Source organism: Diabrotica virgifera, chromosome 4 (assembly GCF_917563875.1).
Source record: "Diabrotica virgifera virgifera chromosome 4, PGI_DIABVI_V3a".
Classification (NCBI taxonomy): domain Eukaryota; kingdom Metazoa; phylum Arthropoda; class Insecta; order Coleoptera; family Chrysomelidae; genus Diabrotica; species Diabrotica virgifera.
Window position 1 is genome coordinate 194,561,317 of NC_065446.1, and position 20,779 is coordinate 194,582,095.

At 34.1% G+C, this 20,779-nt stretch overlaps 1 protein-coding gene across 1 annotated transcript; it reads left to right on the forward strand.

Moving 5' to 3' along the window:
- The first annotated feature begins 19,671 nt into the window (after positions 1 to 19,671).
- On the forward strand, positions 19,672 to 20,142 carry LOC126883782 (uncharacterized). The gene has a single exon (XM_050649449.1). The coding sequence runs from the start codon at positions 19,672 to 19,674 to the stop codon at positions 20,140 to 20,142; it is 471 nt and encodes a 156-aa protein (XP_050505406.1).
- Positions 20,143 to 20,779: the final 637 nt, after the last annotated feature.

Below are 20,779 nucleotides of genomic sequence, written 5' to 3' on the forward strand. Positions count from 1 at the left end.
TGGAGAGTCCCACACTTTATGGAAAACTTAACTTTTTTTGGTTTTAGCACCCACTCTTCACAATCCAATAGGTCCCCATAACGCTCGAGTAACTGAAAATTTAGCATACTTTCCTCCCCTACTATGAGGATTTATTGATAAGAGGCATGGCTATTTGTTAAAGCACATAACTTTTTTATTTTCCAACATAAGCAAATGAATCAAAAAAAAAATGTTAAGAAAGCCTAAGTCTACAATCAAGTTTTAATTTTAATATTTTACACATGCTAGAATATTCCACAGGATGTTCCGAACTTTAAGAAAAAAACACAGTATGATTGTAACACCCGGTATAAAATGACATTTACCTGTCTAGCAACAATATTATTACACCGATATTCTTAACTAATAAGGCTATAAAATACTAAAAGAATCACTCAAATCGGACAACAAGATTAGGAGATTCGAGACATCAAACATGTCCCATTTTTAAGTTGTTCGGCTAATTTTGCCGGTGTGTATATACAACCAAACTTATACCGAATCGCCATGTATTTCAAAGCAATATTTATTTATTTTGAAAAAACTTGTTATTGTTGCGAAGAATAAAGGTTTTTATTGAAAATAAACAAATCGATAAGACAATTAGATAGTACAGCTCGATAAGGTATAGGTTATTTGCATGAGTTGCAAATTGAAGGAAAATAAATAAACTAACTTTTGCGTTAGCCTTATTTGGGGTTATAGGACTTACAACGGGGAAATATTATTGGTCTTGTGGAGCAAGTTATGTTCTCAGAGGGACATAGATGCAGAGCTAGGAGTAACACAGACCGTACTGTCCAAAACCTACGCTAGGTAAGAGAAATTAGGAAAGTTCAAAAATAAAGAAAGGGAAAGTCGCCAAATAGTAATAACGGCTCGCCACGATCGTTTAATTGTCCAATCAGCTGGAAGGCACCCAACCATTTCTCACCTCCAGCTTCAAAGGCAGCTTTTGAAACCTACAGGTGCAACTGCTTCAGTTGAAACGATAAGAAGAAAGATTCGTGCCAAGAAGTATACAGCAGGAGACAGTTATGGGTTCCCGAGTTATCCAGACAGCACAGGATTGATCGCCTAAATTGGTGTCTTCACCACCAAAACTGGAACATTGGGAATAGGGATGTTCACAAAAAATTAAAAAGTCATTTCAAACATGTAAAACGATTAAGAAACACCCTAGGAATAATTGTCCAAAATTTCAACAAAATTGAAAAAGCCTTTCTATAAAAAATCTTTATTGGAAATCTAGCATTATTTTAAATTTCAAGAACGCTTCTCTATTGGCCTGACGTCACTAGTTGCATACCCCAAGCGCGCGCCATTCTCATAGTGTTACTGTTTACCTGTTTGACGTTTCAGGTCATTTTATTTTGTTCTCTTCTTGTTTTATCAGGGTTAAAGTGGAGTATTATAGTGAATTTGTTTAGTTTAAAGTGGATAGACTGTTTGTAAGGACATATTTTGAAGAAGGTTTTTAGAAAGCCGATTCGTATAAACTACCGACTGTAGTGTAGATGTAACAATGGTGTATGATTTATTGGCATCTTGTAAAAAAATAAATCTACCACAGATTTACTGAGTGTATATTCCATATAATTTTCCATGTCTTCTTTAAGCTAAAAAAATAAATGCTTAATACTCCACAAAAAAAAATAGAGAAAGTTGTATACATGCATTGTACGCATGCATATTGTATACATACATTGGCTGGTTATTATTTACCTTGGTTAGGTGTATTAAAAATATTTTTATTCTTCTTCATGTGCCTTGTCCGTTGTGGACGTTGGCTATCATCATGGCAATTTTAATTTCATTTGAGGCGTTTCTGAATAACTCGATCGATTTTTGTCCAAATCATTGGCGTAAGTTTTTAAGTCATGAGTGTCTTTTCTTCCGGGTCCGCGTTTGCTCTCTATTTTACCTTGCGTTATCAGTTGGAGTATACGATATTTATCATGCCTCATGATATGACCGAAATATTTAAGATTTCGTTTCTTAATTGTAAAAGAGATTTCTTTTTGTTTTCCCATTCGACGCAATACCTGTACGTTGGTGTGGGTCGCCCAGGATATTTTGAGGATACGTGGGTACACCCATGCCTCTAGCTTTTTCATTAATATTTCCATTATTGTCCAGGCCTCTGCGCCATATAGCAAGACCGGAAATAATAACATTTTAGCAGACGCATTTTTAGTGGGAGAGATATTATGTCGCATGTTGTTAAATGTTGCTATGTCCTTTTCAACTCTAGATCTTATTTTGGTTGTTTCGTATTTCGAGTTGACAACTGTTCCAAGGTAAAAAATATTTTTGAACTTGGGTATTATACATTTTCATTTCAACCTATCTTTTCACTAAATTATTAATTATTTTAATATAATATAAAGTCATACTTACATCCACATGTAGTTATTTCAAGGTTTACTTTTACTGTATGTATTATTAGAATCCCGTTTTTAGGAATATCCCAGTTTAAGGAATACAAATTTGAGGTCCCGAAACTTTTTCATTTACTCTTTAAGGGGGTAGGTGCTAAATCTTGGTCCAATGCTATTTAAATTCATTCATTTTTTTCGAATCCTGAGAAAACTAATAAGTATTTTTGAAAAATGTAAATGCAGAAAGAACAATTACATTATTACCAAGGGCCGAAAGTCTCTGGAAAACTTCTATAATGTTTATTTTATTAAGCTAGTTCTTTAAGTTAGTTATTTTAAGTTCTAGCTGCAACAAACCATTTCTTTTTCTGTTTTAAATTGGCTGGAACGGTAATAAAAATCTTGTCAGAACTGTTTTTTGATGTATTTACACACCCAGGAACAAAACACCACTTATTTGGCTTTATTTTTAATAATTAAATATGTAAAAAACTGCGCACATTCAAATACACTGAATAAATAAGTATATAAAACTAGTCGTCGATCAAAGAGTTACGACTGCTGACGTCACAGACCGTAGCCTCGCTGCAGGGTACCGTTTTTCTAGCCTCCAAGAAAATCAACATTATGAACTCATTTATCTTAAAAAATATATATTTTTAAACAGTTTTATGATTGTTACGTTTTTATATACCTTGTAATCTATTGAATTTAACTATATTTAAAAATTAGTGAACATCCCTATTGACAAAATGTGCTATTTTCAGATAAAAACAGGATTTGTGTAAAATCAGATGACCCACGATATCGTGTTCCTACAGGCCGAGGAAGACAATCAAGAACGAAAACTGTCAGATCTGTTCACATATAAAAAGGGAAGTGTAATGTTTTGGAGAGGCATTGTGATCCATACAAAAACTCCTTTAATTTTCGTCCAATCAACTTTAACTACTCACAGCTATATTGAAATCCTGTAGTTAGGCTTTGGAGAGGTGCAACAGGAGAAAATTTAATTTTCGTGCATGATAATGGACCTCCACATACCATTAGATTGAGTAGAGACATCATTGAAGCAGAAGATATCCCTTCTTTGCAGTGGCCTGCTTGCTCACCCGAGTTTAACCCTATAGAGTATTTGTGGGATATACTCAAAAGATCAATTAAAGCTCGCCGGGATGATCCTGACCAGAGCTGATAACACTGACTACCAAAAAAACAAAAAAAAAATAAAAACAATTTAAACATTATTCGTTTTACATTGAATGTTGTTACGCTATTGACTATAAAATAACTAATCCTTGTTTTTTAAATAGGAGGAGTAATTCAAATTTACCGCGCCATAATGCTTATCTGTAATTGGTCCAACCACAGGCAAGTTTACACCACTAGATTATAAAAATTTGTCACTATTGACATTTATAAAATTTTGACACTAATGACATTTAAAATTCATAGGTTAATTAAGCGATATCGGCGATTTTTTGTATTTTCTGTCATATTTCTTTAATTTTACATTTTTATTAGTCTAGGTTTATTTAAAAAAACAGTTGCTTTTAGAACTTTTTAGCGACGTATTAGTATAATAAATAAATAAATAGGTAATAAATAAATAAATACCTAAATAATATTATATTATTTACGGATTACCATCGAAAACCGACATGATCAATAGGGTGCATCGAAAAAATAAAAGTTGGAAATGTTATATGTAATAGCGTGAAAAAGTTGCTAGTGTTATTTTTTAGCATACAAGTATTTTTAAATTTTTTTTCTAAACGAATCTTCTGCCCCCCAACGACCTTGAATTTTATTAAATATCTGATTTTTACGGAACTTTCAATTTATTTTATTTGGAATAAAATATGTGCTAACTCGATCTAAGATCAAGTAAAGAAAACATAAAATATTGTCAATTGCAAATTTAAACGATATTTAAAGTTTTATTTGTTTTTTCAGTCTCCCCAACCCCTTTGAAATTTCCCGCTTTGTGAGTCCGTGCGTGTAATTTTCGCTTATGTTTGGTGCGGTGGATTACTTTGTTATTATTATTGTTTGTAAATTAAAGATTTTTAAAATAGATAAACCAGGACCTTGGGGTGTAAAATCATGATGTGCTGTGGACCGCCTTATTTTTGGGGCGGTCCACAAAATATATTTGGTACCACCAAATATACCTGAAAATGTTTTACCGAAATATAAACAAGTGATGAAGTTTTCTGGTTGATTGAGGATAAAAAACTCATCAAGAAAGAGCCAGAATTTTCTGGTATTGCCGAACAGGTTTCAATTAAATTGGAGGAAATATGGAAAAGGCTTTAATTCCAATAATTTAATATACAAGGATTATTCAGCTTTTAAAAGCCTATCATGACAAATATATGAAACTTATGAAACCATTTAAGAACATGCAAAGCAGTAAATTTTACAAAAATAAAATTCAATGCTTTAAGAACAAAAGTAAAGCTTGCAGCAGGCGAATGTGACACTCTGATTTATTGTCTTTGTAGCAAATCTCAAAAAGTGCCTCTGGATGACCGCGAATTTCTATTAAATCAAAGAGGTCCCAGAAAAATGGTGATAAGCTCGTTTGATAGGGAAAACAAAAACAAATATAATCAGAGAGAACAACGGTAAAAGAAGAAAGTTACCGACGCAAAGAAAAAACTTTTGCTCAAGTAAAAAACAGTACCAAGTTTTATGGTTAATCGATCGTGGAAGAATACATAACACTTGTGCATGAGCCAGGGTGCAAATATTTCGGATATGGGTATCCGCTGTCTGGTATATCAGAAAGTATCAAATCCAGCTGTTGCATGTGACGAAACAGTCGTAAATACTGGCGTTAATGGTGATGTAATACGGCTGTCTGAAGAACATCTTAAGAAACCGCTTCAGTGGTTTTTATTTATGTCTGCGACATTCTAATGATCTACCCCTTGGACATCAAAAGAAGTTTGCCAGTGACCAAATCAAAAAACGTTTGGGTCTTCAAGCTTTCTCCTATAAAAATTTGGTTCAAACGACTACTTTGAATTAATTAACTAACAAGAATATCACCTTACAGAACCACCTATATTTTCTAGATTTTCGAGTGAAAATCTGCGAGATTTTATTAAGAATTTTTAACTTAGACCCGTGTAACATTAAGATTGAGAAATATCACTGCCACAAACAATGTGTAGAACGATGTGTCAAACTTGTGACACAAGCTCCTCTAGCAGTTTGTGGAGCGTATTCGAGGGATGGATTTATAAAAACTCGAATTGATTCCAGAAAAACTATGCCTCACTTTAATACTAAATCGGAAGGCATCTTCGAATAGAATGCTTTTACCATATTTCTTTTGTAATGTTTATATACCTAATTTTGTACTTTGCTTTATATTTATTTTAGTATTAAAAAACTTGGGTGACCTCAGGGAGACGGATAAGTTAGGCTATTTTGTTATAAAAAGAATATTTTAGTATACTTTTCTTAAGTATAATTTTTAATTGCCTTGTGAAACCAGAAAATGTTTTCCAATTTAAACCGAATTTATTTATTCAAGTTCTATAAGGTATTACATTTCCCTTACAAAAGAAATTTGCATATTAATGTATTTTTTCGAATTTTTAGTTGCCGTGGGGTGCAGAAAATATTTTTTTATTTCAACGCAATTTTACTAAAATACTAAATAGTGTGTTAGGCAACTTTTGAAAGCTATTACATTTTCGTTTCGAAATAAATTTTTTTTTCGTCTGTTAACATTTTTTCAAAATTTTTAATTGTCTTGGGGGGGGGGGCAGAAGATATTTTCCAATTTCAAAGAAATTTTACCAAAATACTTAACAGTTGATTGGGCAACTTTTGTGAAGTATTACTTTTCCATCGAAAAAAAAAAGCACAATGTGTTTTTCTTCTGAGGCTCAGGCTGAGGCAACCAGATATCTTATTGCTCTTTTTTTTTGTAATGTGAAAATAACATCGAATTGGGCAGCTGTACCAGAACCCCAAAAAGGAAGACCATAACGAAGATGTGACTCGAACAAAAAAATATGTTATTTTGGAAGATGCTAGATTGAGTTCATTCGAAACAGATCTTAGAGCATAGCAAGCTGAAGATAGTTTCTTTCTTAAAAAATCGATATGGAGGGACCATTTAAAGTTACTGTCTAAAAAAATACCAAGAAAAAAATCTTTTTAACCCGGCATGTCCTCAAACAACATTTTTAACCCGGCATCTGTCAGATGGGGCACTACCAGCAACCAATAACATATTTTCATCAAATATTTCGTCTTTCAAATTTGGCAACAGTAGGTTCGTTCCAAGACGACACATTTGTACGATCCCTTGAACCGTCACGAAATCGATTGGACTGTGTTAATGCGCAGAATCGCCCTTGAACGGTTTTCTTTCGATCCCGAACCGATTACCGGTTCGTAACCCTCTTGGAACGTATTTGTGTACCATTTCTAGTTCAAGTTGCGCCTAAGCCATTTTCAGTACAAGTACCACAGTACCACTAGTAGTTTGCTAGATGGTTAGAAATGATCATTTCTAACATGTTCATTAAATATCACTTCAACTTCAAAATCTTCCTCAGAATCGATATCTGACATAAAATCGCTGTCTTCTATGAAAAAAAAAAATAATAAATTATCCATATTTTTAAGATTAATTAAAAAAATTAATTGATAACTATTTAAACGAAAATCAAGATTCACAGGTATAGGGCTTTTCATCGATTGTCATTTGTTTCGAGCTTCTGTCATGTGTCACATAATATTAATATATCTACGCCATACGTCTTTGGTTTGTATCATTGTTATATACCAATAAACAACAAACTGGAGAGTCAGTCGAAGAAACATGGAAATATTTTAAAGAAGTGATGATGAATACAGCAAAAGAAACAATCGGACTAAAAAGAAGACAAAATAAAAAATGGATTACCAAAGATACTCTACTACTGATGGAAGAAAGAAAAAAAATCAAAGAAGAAATTCTACAAAAGGAAAGATCGGAAGAAGAGAGGGCACTTGAAAGGAAATACAAGGCAAAAAACGCAGAAGTAAAAAAACAAGCCAGAAAATATAAAAGAAACTACATAAATGAGATGCTAAATATATCAGAAGAAGCAGCGAAAGAAAACAACTTACGAACACAATATACAATCATACGAAACTTAACAGGAAAAGCACAACGAAATATACGAGAAGTAAAGAATAAACAAGGAAATAGAATAAAAAATGAGAAAGAAATAATACAAAGATGGAAGGAATACTTCGAAGAGATATATGCTAAGCATGAAATAACCCAAATCATACAAGATGAAGTAGAAGCACCAGAGCTAGTAGTGAATACTGGAGAAATTACAAGTGATGAAATTGGAAACACCCTAAAACTACTAAAAGATGGCAAAGCCGCAGGAATCGACAATATACCCATTGACATAATAAAAGCATACACCGAGCAGTCAGTAGAGATGCTACATACACTTTTGATTAAAATATGGACGGACGAAGAATTGCCAAAGGAGTGGAAAAAGGGATTGATTATAAAAATACCCAAAAAAGGAGACCTGAGCAAATGCAATAATTGGCGTGCAATAACAGTACTAAGTGCCACATCCAAAGTGCTGACCAAAGTCATATTGGAAAGATTGAAGCCGGAACTTGATAAAAAACTGAGAAACAACCAAGCAGGCTTCCGTTCCAACAATTCCACTATTGATCACATATGCACTCTTAGAATTATCTTGGAACCAACAAATGAATAGAATAAAGATATATATGTGAGTTTTATCGACTTCGAAAAGGCCTTTGACCGTGTAAATAGGGCACAGATGTGGAAAATCCTTAGATTATATGGGATACCACTAAAAACCATAAACTTTATTAAACTCTTCTACGAAGGATACAAAGCCAAACTAGAACATACAGGTGAAGTAACAGAAGAAATATCCATAGAAAGTGGAGTCAAACAGGGTTGTGTACTATCCTTATTATGATAGATTGGGTAATGAGAAAAGTAATCGACGATCGAACAGGCATCAGGTGGAACCTTTTCAAACAGTTAGAAGATCTAGAATTTGCAGATGACATCTGCCTGATAACTGAACACCGAAATCATATGCAAGTAAAAATTGACAAATTGGCACAGTACTCCGACACGATCGGACTTCGAATAAACAAAGAAAAAACTAAACTTCTAAAAAATAATAACCATCCAAATAATAAAATAATGATAAACGGTAAAGAAGTAGAAGAGGTAGACAAGTTCACATACATATCTGGGATCTGTCTTGGAAAGGAGCGGGGGGTGCACAAAGGATATACAGACGAGAATAACAAAGGCGCAACATGCATTCAACGCTTTAAATAGAATTTGGCAAACAAACGAAATATTGGAAACAACAAAAATTAAAATCTTTAATAGTTGCATGAAAAGTATACTGCTCTATGGAGCAGAAAGATGGAAACAGGACGAAAATACAACTAAAAAACTACAAACAATTGTAAACAAATCTCTAAGAAAAATCCTGAAAATATACTGGCCAAACAAAATAACTAATACAGAACTATGGGAAAGGACAAAGCAAACTAACATATCTACTACAGTCAAGGAAAAAAATGGAAATGGATCGGCCATACTTTGAGGAAAGGCCAAAGCAGCATAGCAAGACAAGCACTTGAATACCAACCAGAGGGGAACAGAAAGAGGGACAGACCAGACAATAGCTGGAAAAGAACAACAATGAGAGAACTCGAAAAAATAAGATGGGGCGAAGTCAAAAAGAGAGCAAAAGATAGAAGAGAGTGGAGGGAATTAGTTCACAATTTATCCAGAGAATAAAAACAAAAAAAAGATGCGCTGTCCCGGCCAGACAGCAATCTTACACTTTTGGCCAAGAAACGCACAAGCGCCCAATACTCCACAAGGAGGGATGGAACGAGAGAGAGATGTGACACATGACAGAAGCTCGAAACAAATGACTGTGAATGAAAAGCCCTATTAATAGCATGGATTGTGGATTATTCTATTATTGAATCATCAGCTGATCTCATAGCAGCGACCAGTAAAAATGAAAACAATCCTAACTGCGCAAGTCAGTACAAATAGTTTCTGCTTGAAGGCATGTATCAAAAGGACCGTTCAGTTACCGATTTCAAAACGGTACATGGATCGCTTGGAACAACACGGTGTACGATACGAATCATCGTTCATGTTCGCTTGGAACGCATTTTTTATAATGCGCATGACGAGGGCAGTACGAAGGACGGTTTTCATGTCACTTGTAACGCGTCTAGAACTCGCGTATAACATAGATCTATTTGTGTTTGAAGTGGTTATTTAGTGAAATTCTGGACTTATAGCTATAAAGTTGACTTGGGGGTCATCATCTGGCAGTTTAAGTTTTAATCTTTTTTTGTGTTTTCGACAAACAGGTGAAATTTACATTATTTTATTACAATAACTAATTTAAATTATTTATATATACTGTATACTCCAGAAAGGTTAATTTTGTGAGATATTTTACTTTACTTCTTTTATTATGGCTTGGTAGTACTTGGTAATTTGCTTATACATAAGTTTTAAATTTTATTTTTTAACTTTTATAATATTAGTTTTTAATAAGTTGATAAAACTTGTTTTTTATATTTTTGAATTACTCTTTAACATTATTCTGATAAAATTTTAAGGGGTGTTATGAGCACCCCACTTAGCAGTTGACGTCTAGCCAAGCCACGTGGCAGGTGCCGGGTTAATGATTTTTGTACTAATTCAAAAAATAAATATTTTTGATCTGTACTAGTTTTCTATATTCAATATTGTCTTAATTTATCAAAACATCTAAGAAGTATACTGGTGAGTTGTTTTTTTTTATAGTTTTAATAAATTCGTCCACGTAATATATCCATAAGGAACTAATATGATTCCAATAGGTTAATAAAACAAGTATTTTAATTAGTGTAAATAAAAGCCGGTCCTGTATTATTTATTAAGGTAAAACTAAAAGTCGCTTGGTTAGAAATAGATTAACATAGACAGGTTTCAACAAACGGTTAAACAACTCCATAATAGTGTATTTTTTTATTTGGAGGTGAGCTATGAACATCAATTTCGAAATTTATTTATAGGCGTTGTCTGGAACAAGTAATAAATTTTATTTTGAATTTTAATTGGAGCAAAAATTTAACAGTTTATAGCTAATGAAGAGAAGAACTTGATAATAGACAAAATCTATTAATTTTTCGTTTTATGGCTAGTAAAATTTGTAAAAAACCAACCAACCAGAATTGGTCGTTAAACTCTCACTTTAGCATTACCTTGTGTAATTTTCGAGCAAGGATGAAGTACATCCACATGTTAACTTAAAAATCTTAAGATATCGATTTAATGTCGACAGCTTTTTAATGTCTAATGTAACAATAATGTAATTTAGAGGGTTTTACGCCTATTGAAGTGGCTAGTTTCAACTAATATTACTTGTATACTGGACGTTTACACTGATGATGGTCAGTGTGACCAGAAAACAATTTGTACATTTTCCACTTCCACCTTGATAAATTTTAAGGATTTTAAGAATTATTTTTTATCGTATAGACAAAAAACGCTTACTGAAGATTTGTTAAATTTTTTGTAGCCATTATTATCAGCATTACTGTCCAAGTTAATACAACAATCGACAAAACAACAAAGAAGATTAAAACATAAATTTATTTTTGTATTTGCAGCTAACATTGATTTAAAACTAATAGTAGGGGTGTCCCTTAGATTATTCTGATGTGTGTATTATATGTCTGACTATATCTTGTACATTTATGTGGTTATTTTTATCTTAAATATTCATCTAAAAATTTTCTGTCTTAAATTTTTTTGGTACAAGAATTTTTCTAAGGATCCTATTATTCTATTATCCTTAACTTCTCTTCATCTTTATTATACAGCTCTTCGATTTGTAATTCTCACTGTCTTCAACTCGTAAGTTATGACAGAACTGATTGCTGTTTTATACAGGGTGTCCAGAAACTCTACCGATGAGGTTCCTCAGATAATTCCAAGACAATTTAACCCAATTCACCTGGCCCTAAAATGCTTCCTATGCTGGCTAGAGCTATTTTAAGATGGCGTCTTGTAATTAGTTAGGTTTTCTTAAATACCGCCAGAACGTTTCTATTTAAAAAAAAAACGAAAATTGGTACGCGTATTTATTTTTCAGAGATAAATCGATTCCATCCATTACGAATTTCTAGTACCGGTCATAAGCTACCGTTTTGGGTAGGGAAACGGTTATTTTATCGCATAACTTTTTTATCTTTAATTTTTAAGCATTTTTGACTATGGATTATTAAATTGTGAGGTATTCTAGTACTAAAAGGTATTCTTGCTTTAAGTCGATATAGACCAGGGCGCATCTGTAAAAATATTAGTACATTTGGACGTTGAGAGGTGACTCAAATTTTTTTGCAGAAACTGTTTTAAAATAACTGAAATAATAATATTTGAGTTATCCTCCCTCTCAAAAAGGTCCGGAACATTGTTTAAATAATCAAAATATCAAAAAATGAAGGAAAAATTCGATTTTTTCTTGGTTTTTGATTATAACTTTAAAAGTCTTCATTTCCGAGAAAAGTTGTACTAACATAAAAGTTGCGTAAATAAATTTCCTACAATATAGAGTTGGTTAAAAGTATAAAAAATGGTGACTATTGTTGCAAAATAGCAATAATTGCGAAAAAATCATACAAAAACAAGTATTCGCATTTTACGTTTTTCAACCATTTATGCTACACTTAGGACCTTAATATTTCACCCAGAAATACTTTATGATACAGTAAAACAATACTGTAAATTTCATTAAGATCGGTTCAATATATTTTGCAAAATAAAATTTGCAATCCAGCTTTCGCAAAAAAAATGCATGTTTTCAAAATGTTACAGGACCGAAAATAAAGCAGATAGCAAGTTGAAATCTTTTTTGCTTATATAAGTGTACTGTACCTTTCATTTTCAATTTGCAAAACTAAAATCATATGGTATTCATTGATCTTGAGAAAGCATATCGTCGCCTCAAAGCAACAGTAGGATATGTAAGAAAAATGAGTTTTGTGATATCCATGACAAATGATTCGAAATAAACCCTTCTGTTGAGTGTAACACTAAGATAAATAAAAAGTATAATACTTTTTTCATAATGTTACATATATCCTTGTGTAGCTTAATTCCTTTTAGCCCAAATTCTATAATGTAACACTAAGACAACATACATATACTAATCATACCATTATATTTTGTCGTTTACCTAATTTTGGTCACCAATATTAATGCAACACTAAGTTATCTTATGTACATATCCTACTGTTGCATGTAGTTATTGCTGAGTTGCGATTATGTCTGTGTTTATATTATCATCTAGCTCGCGGTTACAATTTTATCTTCAGTTCAGTAATTTAAACAATAGTTCTATTACATTGATGTTAAAAGGAGTAGTAAAAATGAATAATTCAGTCAATTTAAATTGTAAAAATTATGTGTATGTAGAAGTCAGCATTTAGTGTATTTAGCGAACAAAAATAATACTGATTCTGAGTTGTTATCTGGAATTTATCAAGCACAGGAAAAGCTAAGTAAGTTAAATTCATGATAAATTCCCCTTTGCAAATTTCGGGCTGATTTAAGAAGATGCAATAAGTTTTTACTTTCACACCTTTCAGCATCCGCTATTACCAAAACTGATTCTGATGATTTTTTCATTTTATTTTCTTTATTATCTTGTCAAATTTTTAAATTTTTGGAAAACAAGTATGTTCATGTTATAATTTATGTAATAACGTGTTTGAACAACAAAATTGTTTTGTTTTTTGTATTGAAATGTGTAAAATTTTAAACAAAACTTTAGTGCAATATAAGTTTATATAACAGAAATTTACGGATATCGTTAAAAAACAGATTATCTTTGAGGGCAACAGTAGGCCAACTAACTTTTTTTCCAATTATTTTTGACTTTTTTATCAATTAATATAAATTATTATGTGACGCATGTAAAGTTAGGTACTCAAACAAAATTCCATGTCAATCCATTCAAATATATAAAAGTTATTAATTACTGAAGTTTCGTAAAATTTTCAATTGCGTTTTTCTCGAAACTACATTATTTTACATATCCTACTGTTGCTTTGAGGCGACGATATGATGACGAGATTCTGTGGTGAGCACTCAACAAGAAAGGAGTCCCTGGCGAATATGTAAACATTGTGAGAGATATGTATGAGGACGTAACGACTAGTGTTAGGACAGGTGTGGGAGAGACTGATAAATTTCAGGTGAAAGTAGGATTGCACCAAGGCTCGGTGCTTAGTCCTTATTTATTCTCATAAGTTTTGGACCAGATAACAGCAAAACTACAGGGTAGGCTTCCATGGTGCCTAATGTATGCTGATGATGTAGTGTTAGTAGGAAATAGTAAAAGAGACTTAGAACACAAACTGGAACAGTGAAGACAAGCTCTGGAGGAAAAAGGTTTAAAGCTGAGTAGGACAAAAACAGAGTATTTGGAATGTTCATTTAAAGATGGAGTTACTAAAAATAAAATGGTATCTTTGGATGGTGAAATGATTGCGTCGAGTCGTTATATGGCAGTGTCCGTGTTTAAAAGATATTTCTGCTTTATACATACGGCGGGTCATATGGCTTGTTTTTCGTTGTTTTGAGGTGAAGGGATGGTTGGGCTTACTAGCCCACTTGATATTGAAACCTTTGATAAGAATATATTGCCGTTTTAAGGAATGTGTAGATATTGTAATATGTTTTTAAAGGCAGTCGAGTTTGTAACATTCATCCGATAACATCCAAATAAAAACTTTGTTTTAAGCTGCACTTGCGTATTTTTAATAGGGGTAACTCGTGTACATCCCAACTTAACATTTGGCTACCGCGATAAGGACTTTTATACGGGTGTGCTTAAAAGTTAGTTGTTTCCGCTTATTTTAGGGTAAACTTTTTTCCGGCGAATAAATTCGTTTGTCGTGAGGCTCGGCCGAAGCTATTACCTTTTTAAGCGAGAAAATATGGCATTAGAATTAGAAACAAAACGCCGAACAGTGCTTCGTACTGCTTTTACGATAACTGCTAATGTTTTGGACAATTTGTCATCTGAAACGGTGGACACTCGACCCTGGCAACAAATTAGTGTACAGTGGGAACTTTTACAAGTGAAGTACAATGAGCTTTGTGTCGTAGAAAGTGCGGTGTTTGAAGCTATGGTCGAAAAGGCTTCCGAAGCAGAATTAAGTAGTGAGATGGAGGCAAAGGATAGATACAGCACACGCTACTATGAACTTAAGTACAAAGGTGATGACAGACCCAGTTTAGTAAGTTCAGAGTCAGCAATAAAAGGTAAGCGCAGTTTTAAATTACCTCCAATCTAATTCAAGAAATATTCTAGGGACTTGATAGATTGGCTTCCATTTTGGTCGCAGTTCAAAGTAGTGCATGATGATCCATCAATTGATTTAAACGACAAAATAGCTTATTTGAGACAAGCCACTGTAGACGGTAGTAAGGCCAGACGTTTAGTGAAGAGTTTTCCTGCAGTAGCCGATAATTACTCAAAAATTATAAAGAGTTCGAAGTCTAGGTTTGGCAGAGAGGATCTCCAGATTGAAGTATATATTAGGGAGCTCTTAAAGTTAATTTTGAGTCGAGTTTCTAGTATTTCTTGTAATGTTTCTGCACTATATGATATGATAGAAAGTCAACTTCGTTCACTTGAGACCTTAGACATAACTGCTGACAAATATGCGGCAATATTGTATCCCCTTATTGAGTCACGTTTACCGGAGGATATGATCAGACTATGGCATAGATCTTCACAGTTTTGAATGCCTTCTGGTTCCGTATCCATGCACAATGTCGAAGAATCTGCAGAAGTTTTAACTTTGGAGACAAGATTAAGTGGGCTAAAGAGTTTTCTGCAAAATGAAGTTCAAAATGAACAAAAAATTAATTTAGCAACGGAAGGTTTTGGTTTATCGACTGAAAATAAATATAAATCCAATAACCTGGTTGAAAAAAGGATATAAAGTTACCAAAGCAAGGAACTGATCAGCCATCAGCGACCGCTGTTGGGTTGATAAATTATGAGGTTGGCAGGTGTATTTTTTGTGAAGGACAGCATGACAGTATCAATTGTTTTAAAGCACAAAAATTGTCTATGGAACAGAAGCGACGAACATTATCAGAAAAGAAAGCCTGTTTTCGATTTTTGAAGGTGGGACATTCTTCGAAGAAATGTAGAGGACGTTTGAATTGTATTTGGTGTTGTAAATCCCATGTTGTTTTGATGTGTCCTGATTTACCTGTTAACAAAATTGATACATCGACCTCAAGTATTAGCCGCTCGGAAGAAAATAGGACTAAGGATCAGACGCTTGCGAATTTGAATAATACACAGGTTTTTTACAAGCTCTGCGAGTAAACATAAGAAGTGCACATGGTACTAAACAAGTAAGGGCACTTATTGACACTGGATCGCAGAGAACATATCAGGAGCTTGGAGGAGTAAGGGCGAACCCGAAAAATGGTCATTTCAAAAACAGTCTCATATTTTTCACATACTTTTAAAGAATGCGTCTGTATATTATAACAGCATGTTTCGCCCTTCAGACTCCTAAAATTTCGTAAGAAATAATATTCCAATCCATTCCTGTCAGAAGCTGAACTGCATAATCGTCTAGAAGAGTAAGGGCGAATCCACAGGCTTTCGTTGCGTTTCGTTCGCCCTTCTCCTCTGTTAACGCGCCAGTGTTTCTGCAATTCTGTAGCTTAGTAGCTTTAATTGGTGAGATACAGTCTTGTGTTGTATGCAGATTGCATTGTATGCAGATTGCGTTGCATGCAGATTGAATTGTATGCAGATTGCGTTGAATGCAGATGCATTGTTCTTGAGTTTTCCTGTACGATCGTGTATAAGGCGCCGGTGTTTCTGTAATTCTGTAGCTTAGTGGCTTTAGTTGGTGAGATACAGTCTTGCATTGTATGCAGATTGCGTTGTATGCAGATGCATTGTTCTTGAGTTTTTCTTTACGATCCTGTGCTTGTAGTTTTTAATCGTATTTTAAGGAAAAACCAAGGTGCATTAGCGTTTAACTTGCTTAGATTTTTCTGATTTATTTTCAAAATGAACGCCGAGAATACGACAAGGCGGAAGCAAAAAAACACAGAACAATGGGTCGTTAACGTATGTAAAACCAAACGAAACTGTGGTGAAGCATACGTTTCAAGAAATACAAAGAAACCTGTATCTGCGCGCACAATCGGACTGCCTTGTAAGTGTCGTAAAACGTGTTTTGAAATGTTGGGCATGGACAATATCAATATGATTTTCAATAATTTTTGGCAAATTGGCAACTACGATAGTCAAAACCAATATCTTTCAAACGCGCTAAGTTTCAGTAACTGTAAAAATTCTTTAATTACTGGCAGAGCAAGTAGGAAGCTTCGGACCATCGGATATAGTGTTTCAATCAATGGTGAAAGAAAATGTGTTTGTCGTCATACTTTTATCAGCATCCATGGCATAAGTGAAAAAAGAGTTCGCGTTGGTTTAAACAAGCAGACCACCACAGGAACTGTGCTGAGTGATAACAGAGGGAAGTTAAGTCCAGGCAATAAAATGGGTGAGTATAGAACTCAGTTGGTCAGAGATCACATTGATTCTCTTGTTACTGTTTCCAGTCACTACAACAGAGCCAAAAGTCCCTTTAGAAAATATATGCCACCGGGCTCATCAATTACTGGGGCATATGGAGCTTACACGGAATGGCTAAGAAACACATCTCCTGAAGCACTGCCTGTGACAGAGTCCTACTATCGAAATATTTTTGTAAACGAATTCAATATAGGTGTTCAGCCTCCTTCTGTTGATGAGTGTAATACTTGCTCTAAGATTAAAATTGAACTTGATGGGTTAAAAACTAGTAACTTGAATTCTCCCAGAATAATTAAATTGGATACGGACCTGAAGGTTCACTTAGCAAAGCAGAAAGCTGCTCAGCAAATGATGAAAAGCTACGAAAACAACCAGGATGAAAATATTGAAGTTGTATGTGTTGATTTACAACAAGCATTACCCACGCCTAAACTTACCTGCAACGTGCAATATTACAAAAGAAAAATGTGGACTTACAACTTAGGAATCCACAACATTAAAACAGGAACAGCCATGATGTATGTATGGGATGAAACCATCGCCAAGCGCGGATCGTGTGAAATAGCCAGTTTCCTCAGTCACTATTTGGAGAACTTTGTTAACGAGCAAGTGCGAAAAGTTATAATATTTAGTGATAACTGTGCCGGTCAAAATAAGAACATAAACGTTGTTTTGTCTAACCTCCGCCACATTCATGCAAATCGCTTTGATCTTATTAAGCACGTTTTTTTAATGTCGGGGCATTCAATGATGGGTTGTGATCGAGATTTTGGTTCAATTAAATTAAAGATCAAGGAGTGTGAGGTATTTTCAAAACAACACTATATCCATTTCATTGAACACACGAAAAAGAAGAACAAATTCCAAGTTGTTAATGTGACGAGGGAAATGGTTAAGGATTTCAGCGTTCTTCAAAAAGCAGCAACTAAATCTCAAATATTGGGAGCTAACTTCAAGGATGGCAGAATATTCGAATTTTCAACAGATTTTAAGATGGGCTTTAAAATTCAAATCGCATACAACACGGATATTTCTACAAGTGTGATACTCCAAAAGGGGCGAAAGAGACTTTATGATACCACAAATTTTAATTTAGATAATATAGAACTTCCTCTCAAATACCAGGGTGCTCTCAAGCTTACAGAAGAAAAGAAAAAGGACTTACTAGATCTTCTTGATTATGTACCCATGCCACACAAGTGTACTTTACAAGAAGCTATAAGTGGAGGAATTGGTATAAATGAAGACGAAGAAACCGTAGACGATGAAAATCAAATTGAATTCAATTAAAGCTTTCTTTGTGAATTTTATTAAAAACACTAGGGATGTTTACTTTTATAGAATAAAAAGTATTAAACCTCATTTTTTTTATTTCATAAAAATCTTGCAAAATCCTTAAGTTTTTAAGATCTACCTGAAGGATTACCATACCCTAGGAAAAGATTAGGGTGTAATGTGCATAACAGTAGAGAAACTAAATTTGCATAAAGTTTATTGTATATTGTAACTTTTATTAGTACTTGGAGATAAACTTTCCGCTTTCAAAGGCGCCTTTCATTATTCTATTCAAAGCAATATTGTAGTGATGAGCCGATGTACCGATCGAACGTGACACCGACAAAAACTATTTAGAAAGTGAATATAAGGCATAAATAAGGATTATTATAGTAATTTTACAAGTTAATACTTTATTACATCAATTTACCATTTTAGTTGGGAACAAGCCGTAAAACTAAAATAATAATTCATAAGATTTACACGTTTTATTCACTTTGAAGATTTTTTGTCGGCATTGTAATAATACAGATTATACACCGTATCCCTCGGTAGACCGCACGCTATAGTAGAGATGCGACGATAAACCGCATAATCTAGTAGCATCACTTGTTCGCCCTTACTATTCTAACATGTTTGTAAACTTTAACTCAGTTTTCCCGAAACATCGTTTTTGCAGTTCGCCCTTACTCCTCCAAGCTCCTGATATATTTTACAGCGTACCGCACAATAAATGGGTTTTTCTGCTAAAGGAACGGAAAATATGGTACATACGTTATTTGGCGGTAAAAGTACTTCTGAACAACGACATAAATTATACAAGGTAACTGCGAGTGAAGGAGCTTACTCTTGTTCATTTGATGCCTTAGATCAACCAAAAATTTGTGCAGATTTCTCTCCTGTTTATCACGGCCCTTGGGTTGAGGAACTTAGTGACATGAATATTTCGCTCAGAGATGTCGGACATATAGCACCAATTGAGATTTTGTTTGGAGCTGATGTTGTAGGCAAATTGTATACAGGGAGGAAATATCAGTTACAGTGTGGTCTTGTAGCAGTTGAAACTTTGTTAGGTTGGACTCTTATGGGCAAGGTGCCGGCAGTTGCTTCTAATTTCAGCACATATATATGATGTCGATTTCGTTGTTTGTTGATAGTTTTTCTGTGGCGAAACTCCGGGAGCTTGATATTATTGGGATAACCGATCCTGTAGAAAAGTGACACGAGAGGTGGCGGCCAAGGAGGCTAAGAATTTTTTCTATGGGACTATCCGATGTGAAAACGAAGGTAGGTATGAGGTTATGTTACCTTGGTTGAACAAGCATCCTTTAATTTCAGATAATTTAGTTGTCGCTAGAAGAAGGTTAGATACTACTTTAAATAAGTTGAAAAATTCCAATTTGTTTGAATCGTATAATTTAATATTCAATGAGTGGTTGAACGAGGGTGTGATCGAAATAGTAAATAATCCCGAAGAGAATAATTGTGTGCACTATTTGCCTCACAGGCCCGTTATTAAAAATACTAGCGAAACCAAGAAAATTAGGCCAGTCTTTGATGCATCATCTCATGAACAGAGTCGTCCTTCTTTGAACCAGTCTTTAGAGGTAGGGCCTAATCTTATTGAACTTAGTCCTTCTGTGTTATTACGGTTCAGACAACAAAAAATAGGTGTTGTGCCGGATATTCGAAAGGCTTTTCTTCGAACTTCTGTACATTCGAAGGACAGAGATTTTTTGAAGTTCCTATGGGTAAACAATGAAGGAAAATAATTTGTATTTCGACATAGGAGAGTTGTTTTTGGAGTCAACTCTAGTCCATTTCTTCTGGGTGCTACTATAGAATTTCATTTAATAAAGGCGCTGGAGAAATGTTTTTATGATATGCCGTACTCTAAAAATACAATTGAAAGGCTTATGATTGGGTTCTATGTAGATAATTGTGTGACTAGTGTTACCGATGAGAATGAGTTGAGAAAGTTCGTATCAGAAGCAACTGCCATCATGGAGGAAGCTAAGATGGATTTGAGAGGGTGGGAATCTTCTGGTAGTACAAAAACAGTTGTCCCTGTTCTTGATCTTCTCTGGAACTCCTAAGAGACACCCTAAAAATCAATGGTGAAATTTTTCAGGGAGTGGTCGGAAAAGAACCCATAATTAAGAGACTGATGCTTTCTGTAGCTCAGAGTATATTTGACCCTATTGGTTTTACCTGTCCAGTATCTCTGTTTCCTAAACTGTTGCTGCAGAAACTTTGGGAAAAGCGCCAGGAATGGGGTGCACCAGTCGAGAATGACATGGCTGAGGAATTTTGTCAATGGGTTACTCATCTTCCTGAACTGTCGAATATTGAGATTCCACGTTGGATCCAGGCGGGGCCCATTGAAGCTGACCATTGGAGTTTGCACAC